General features: G+C 34.5%; 1 protein-coding gene across 1 annotated transcript; it reads right to left on the bottom strand.

Annotated features, from left to right (window-relative positions):
• Nucleotides 1-1,060: 1,060 nt before the first annotated feature.
• LOC108323296 (UDP-sulfoquinovose synthase, chloroplastic) lies at nucleotides 1,061-4,252 on the bottom strand. Its single transcript, XM_017555711.2, has 3 exons — nucleotides 4,027-4,252; nucleotides 2,148-3,217; nucleotides 1,061-1,627 (listed from the first exon to the last, which is right to left on the bottom strand). The coding sequence occupies exons 2-3, from the start codon at nucleotides 3,177-3,179 to the stop codon at nucleotides 1,226-1,228; spliced, it is 1,434 nt and encodes a 477-aa protein (XP_017411200.1). The 5' UTR covers nucleotides 3,180-3,217; nucleotides 4,027-4,252; the 3' UTR covers nucleotides 1,061-1,225.
• Nucleotides 4,253-6,633: the final 2,381 nt, after the last annotated feature.

The following is a 6,633-nucleotide window of genomic DNA, read 5'->3' as shown; positions in this document are numbered from 1 at the left end:
AATCTTTCCATTCTCTTTGCTAACCATCCAGAGAAATGGAAAAAAAAATCTTCATTTTATTCCTCTTTTTTTTTTTCTAACTGTTCAAACAAAACATTTTGGGAGTAAGGCGATAAACAAATAGAAAAATCGGAAATTTGAGAGTGAAAGCGTGACCCAGTGGAAAATAATTGATGGGTTTGAACAGGGGTGATGGTTCTCTCAGACTATATTTTGCGGTTTTTGAAGTTTGGAGATTTCGAAAGAGGTGAGGTTAGGGTTAGAATTGAGAAGACAGAGAGAGATTGGGAAAAAAAGGAAGGTGGAATTGAAAGGGTGGAAGAAGGAGGAAGAGAAGGAGGAGAAGGAGAAGGTGGTGATGAGAAGGAACGCCATGGGCATATGGGAGGAAGAGAGTTAGGGCAGAGGTTGAAGGTTGCAATTGCAAGGTGATTGCCATGTAGAGTGCCACGTCAACAAAAAAATGTACAGCTCATCAGTTTTCTTCCAGCTGGGCAGCTGTGCCGTTAGTTTTTTAACGCCGTAACCAAAAAGGACTAACTTGCACCGTTTTTGCGAAAAGTGGGATCTTAGTGAACTTTTGAAAAAAAGTAGGACCAATTTGAACAGACCCTACGAAAAGTGGGACCAAAATAGGAATTAAACCAATTCTCATATATAGTTAAAATCGCTGATGGTAAGTTAGAGGAACCTAATGGTGGTTTAGTAGAAGTTGAAATACCCAAACAATTTCTAATTAATACTAAAATAATATAATTTACTTTTCATTATTTGTTATAAAAAATAACTACCCCATAATTAATTATTTAATTTCTTTCATATTTTTAAACTCTTCATTTAAATATCACGTTTATAATTATAATTATAAACCTTATATATAATTATGTAAATGCTTATTTATTTAAATATAATAATAATTAGCAAATAAAAAAAGAAAAAAAACAACAACTACCCTTACGCACACACTAGTTATCATTATTAGTTGTCATATTCATCGAAAACTATAAAAAAGAAAAAAAAGAAACAGCTCCTACATTCGAATATGGATATTGTGGAACAGTTGAACCATGAAAATGTACTCTACATAAAGGGTATGAAGTATGAAGGTTTCACAGAAATCATATAATACAAAAAATTTAGTATTCATGGCAATGCAGCATAACATAACCTAACACATCATGCATGATATACAATTATGCCTGCAGCCATGTACTACCCCATCTTCTTAGGCTGTAACAGTTTTTGTTTTGACTCCAATTTTTTTCCAAGACACACTAGGCATAATTTGTTTAGTGTCAACACGGTCCTTGTACTGAACAGCGAAGTTCAGCACTGAATCAAGGAGAGAATCTGAAAGAAAGTGTGGTTTGAGTCCCAGATCAACAAGTTTAGTGTTCTTGCAATTGTAGTAATGCTCTTCTGCCTCAACTCTTGGATTAGGCACATGGATAGTTTTCACATCAAGGCCCAGCTTCTCACCAGCTTTGGTAACAAGGTCGGCAAGCTGATTCACTGAAAACTGCTCAGTGAATTGGTTGAAGACTCGGAACTCCCCTGGCTTCGCAGGGTTTGCAATAGCAAGCTCAACACATTGAACTGTATCTCTTATGTCAAGGAAGCCCCTAGTCTGAAATATGTGTATTATAATATACAGACAAAAAATTAGCATCAGAGAATTCAGAAGTTCTCCTATAGTCAGATGATCAGATCAATACAACTAAGTTAGGAGAGAAGTGTAAGAAAATAGAGCAACAGAAGAATCAAATCCTGTAGTTAAAATCTCAGCGGAACAAGGTGCAAAAGGCAGATAAAATCAACATTAGTAATGTATAATATTTGCAAACACTGTTCACGGTTACTATCAATGAGTCTCCAATATCTAGATTTTGTTGCAATATGCACAACTTGAGGTTAGCAAGAAGCATAAAGCAGGACTTGTTTAATACAGTTACCAGTAAGTTTCAAAGAAAAATGTGGAACTACATCTATACTCTTTGATTCTTCTCAGTGGTCTAATAGACAATACATTATACATACAATATAAACATGCCCCAGTTGAAATATTGTCAAATCCTTCCATAACAATCATCAAAAGTCACTCTTCTGCATATCAATAACAAATAAACATAATAATGTGGGTATGTTACCTGGCCTCCTTTACCATACACAGTCAGAGGATGACCAACAGCAGCCTGAACACAGAACCGGTTCAATGCAGTTCCAAATATTCCATCGTAATCAAACCTGTTATACAGCTCTTCGTGCAGTGCAGTCTCATCTGTCCTTACCCCATATACCACTCCTTGATTCAAGTCAGTTGCTCGAATGCCCCAAGCTTTGCAAGTGAAAGCTATGTTATGTGAATCATGTACCTTGCTTAGATGATAGAATGAGCTAGCTTGTTTGGGATATGGCAACGTGTCTGTTCTTCCATTGTGAGTAATGGTAATGTAACCTTCCTCAATGTCAATATTTGGGGTCCCATATTCACCCATGGTCCCAAGCTTAACTAGATGACACTGCTCTCTGAACTCTTTTATGGCAAAGAGCACATTCAGTGTCCCAACAACGTTGTTTTGTTGGGTATACACAGCTCTTGACCGATCTATCATAGAGTAAGGAGCAGACCGTTGTTCCCCAAAGTGGACAACAGCATCAGGTTCAAATGTCTTGAAGGTTTCAGATAAGAACTCAAAATCACATATGTCTCCAATGTAGAGCTCAATATTTTTTCCAGTGAGAGATTTCCAACACTGAAGACGATTCTGGATGGAGGAAATTGGTGTTAGAGACTCCAGTCCAAGCTGGTGATCAAAAAGGCGTCGCACAAGACTGTCAACAATGGCAACCTCATAGCCCTTGTTAGAAAGGTGGAGAGCAGTTGCCCAACCACAGTATCCATCTCCACCAATGACCATGACTCTCTGTGGTTTAAAAGGATTACCAGAGCTAGTTTGAACTGGGGTTTCCTGGCTAGTTGAAACTGCAGCAGCATGTACTGATAGAGAATGTTTTCTTAGCTTCTGTTCTTGCAAGAAAAACCCTCTAGATGAAGGTTTAGAATTATTGGAAGAAACCGCTATTGAAAATGGTGTCGAGCATTGCTTAACAGGTTTTAAGTAAGGTTTATTTCTAGAGCAGATAGTCAAGGAGTAAGAGGATGATAGCAATTGAGCCATCTCAATCAGAGGATCCTCTAACTACTTTCAGCACACTCCTGAAACAAGAATTAAAAACCCATCACTTGCATTTCACTTTGACCAATACTAAAACACTTACTTCATCAAGCAAGTACTAATTATTCAAAGACTCATCAACATTATTTCCAACATTGTGAATCAAAAGCAAGCAATCAAGAGTGAATACTTGTAATACCAAGAGCATACATCTATACATAATAAATCTCACAAATAAAAATCAACAAAAGGAAAGGAATAAACCCACTCAGAGAAATGGACAATAAGTGTATATATAAATTATTTTAGTTAAGAAAAAAAGACAGGAATACCAACTGGCTAGGGTATCACATCACAGTGAAGAGCTCAAATCACTCATATTTCATGACCTTAAAATATTGAACACCATATTCCCAAAGCCCTGCCTGGTTTGTTATAATCTTTTGCAAAAGAGGATAAAAATGATTTCCGTTAATAAAAATCCATTCATTTGCCTTGCACTTTGGTTTATAACAGAGCACACAGTTCATCAAGCAAGTAATTATGATTCACTGTGTCATTAACCCAATTTCAAGCTTTGGTGGATCAGAAAAACGTGACAAGAGAAACAGAAAAAAAATTGAATTTCACAAGCAGGCATCAACACAATACGAAACAGGGTGAATTAGTAGGGTGTCAGTAGCAAATTACTACAAAGAGCACTTCAAGTTGTCACCTTTCACCCACTCTAAAGATACTAACAGTCATTTAACTCATGCCCACATCAAAATGTAGAAAGATGGAAACAGAACATAACACCCCATGCAATAAAAACGGAAATTGCAAAATGGTAAGTGATTGATTTGATTACCTTGAGATAAATCGAAATCAGTGTAAAATGAAGAGGAACTCAGAAGGGTGAAGTGGATTTGACTCTGGTTATGGTTGTGGATAAGGGTAGAAGCCGCTGTCTCTGCAACTGCAGTGTTTGGGTTTGGGAATCAAAAAGGGTGAGGAGGAATATCCCTTACTTCCCTTTTTCGAGAGCCCCTAGCTACAGGGTTTTATGCCCTTTATCAAATCAGACCAAAATAAACATAATTCGAAAAATCTTATAGTTGATGAATATACTAAGTCTTTTATGCTCAAATTCGTGTTTTAGTAGGAAAAAAAAATACACAATTTAAAATTAACTATCAATTGTACTGATCTATTGAATTCAATTAGTTATAATTATTAATACAACCTATAAGTTATGGAAACACATCAGTAAATTTGTTTTAATTAAAATTTGTAATAAACTAAGGTCAACTATATAATTATGTAAATCTGTAAGTAGATCTCTAGTATTTGCCTAGAATCGGAACCTTATAATGAAGATTATATCATCACATAATATGGGAAATAAAACACAGTTATATGAATCAAATTAAAAATATATAGTTGTAATTTAAAACACATTACCGACATATATATTTTAAGCGTATTTAAAAACTATATATTTTTTATCTATAATTAGTTCATTTAATTAATTAAGTACAAAGAAAATAAAGTCATAAAATGTTTAAATAATAAGACTGTTATTTTAATTGTCAAATTATCTGTTTGAAAATTAGAGAATGTTTATGTGATCACGACAACAAGATCTTCATTTGTATATGATTATTTTTTTTCAAAAGAGTAAATTAGTTTATGTTCTTTTCTTTAGCTTTTTGTTTTCCAATGCATGCAATGTTAACTCTGTCGCATGTGTCGTTTGAGTCTTCTTTTAGGTTTTATACTGATAAGTGGTTATAACTGCGTACATTGATCATGATTCGATGTTTTGTAAGAATGGATAGAGTTTCTTGAGATGAGAAAGCAATTTTAGGTTCTTTAGAGTGGTGTAAACGTCTAACAAGTAAGAAAAGCTAAATGTTTGTCCTAAAACTTTAAGTAGTTTGATAATCCAATTTGGTATAATAGATTTGTATGAAATTTGTTATAGACATCTGTTTTGAATTTTATGATAATGTATTATGCTACATATTGAAATTGGTAGTTGATATGGTGAATTCATGTTGTGAAATTCTTGCTAAATTTTGCTTGAGTTTTTATGATCTATGAATGATAAGTTGTTATTTTAGTGGGTTAATTAGCTGTTGAACTTTGGTTTGATAATAGGTTAGAGTAATGGTTGTTTTGGGTTAAAAGTGGGGGTTTTGACAGATGAAATTCTATAAGAATTGTTTTATGAGAGAACCTGGTGTTTGGCATATGTATTTATGACAATTAGGACTTTGTTAGCTACTTAGTTCACTTAAAATCTGGTTTATAGTATGTGAAATATGATGTATGAGTTTTTGGGTAGTTAGTTTGATCAAATGGACTAAGTCACTAACCAAATGAGCAAATTGGTATCATATATGAAGTATATACATGTTTTCAAATCAATTAAGTGTCAAAGATAATAATTTGATTGTTTGGATAGGGCTTCAATGCATCCAAATCAGGTTTTAAAGTTGTTGAATTCTGGTGTGGCGTTGAGCGGTAGGGGTTTAGCACTGAGCTCTGCAAAGTTAGAGAGCCACTAGACTTCAGGGTGCTGAGCGACCATTTTGGGCGCTAAGCGTTGTGAAGTCAGTGAGTTATCTATTTGTGGGGCGTTAAGTGGTATTTAGTGGCGTTCACCGCCACTTCTTCCTCTACAGGTCTAGACCCATTTTCTCTTTAATTCATTGAGCGTCAATCTATTCATTGGGCATCCTATTTCGAGTAATTCTATGCTTTTATGTTTTCTGATTCTGGTTTGGTCTGCACTGATTTTAAATAGATTCAATTGATTACTTGTGTGAAAATCATGGATGTTGATGAACATGGATATATCTATGGTTAAAGAATATTGTGAAAAGAGTTCCAAGGCAAATTTCTTATGGTTGTTCAGTAGCATGATGTATTGATGTAGATACTCGGTCTTGGAAGTTATCATGACGCTCCAATAATCACTCCATCTCAAGTAGAGAAGGAGGTTATGTGGTGAGGAATAACAGGACGTCCTAATCTATGGTTTGATTCTTTTGCCATAGGTGGTAGATGGGCTAATATTGTGTGGTAGTTTGGGTGGACAAGTTGTTCCCCCACTACAAATGCAAAACTTGTCATGACATCAATACATATATTTGGATGGTCAAGTTTAGAGTTAATGTATGTATGCTTAGGATTTGTTTGATTGGCTGATGTATTATTAATTAAAACATATGATTATCTCTTTCACAAAATTAGTTTACCTTTTTGGTTTTGTTTGTATGTATATTTGTGTTTTCTTTTGCAATGATCACTTTATTAGTGTAAGCAAAGGATAACAATGTTTTAGTGAAGTAAGTGTTAGGCAACGAGGACACTAATGTATATATAGCACAATAAGTTCTTTTATATTTGAAGGTTTTTTTTTTTAAAACCTATCTTAAAACAATTAGTTTATGTATAGGCACTTAGTCTT

Source organism: Vigna angularis, chromosome 2 (assembly GCF_016808095.1).
Source record: "Vigna angularis cultivar LongXiaoDou No.4 chromosome 2, ASM1680809v1, whole genome shotgun sequence".
Lineage (NCBI taxonomy): Eukaryota > Viridiplantae > Streptophyta > Magnoliopsida > Fabales > Fabaceae > Vigna > Vigna angularis.
This window is presented reverse-complemented; position numbering and strand designations above follow the sequence as displayed.

Bases quoted from the DNA above. Each gene is read 5' to 3' on its own strand.
- LOC108323296 (XM_017555711.2), bottom strand. From the start codon at position 3,179: ATGGCTCAATTGCTATCATCCTCTTACTCCTTGACTATCTGCTCTAGA. The intron at 1,628-2,147 runs GTAACATACCCA...CACATATTTCAG, and splicing joins TGTATGGTAAAGGAGGCCAG to ACTAGGGGCTTCCTTGACAT.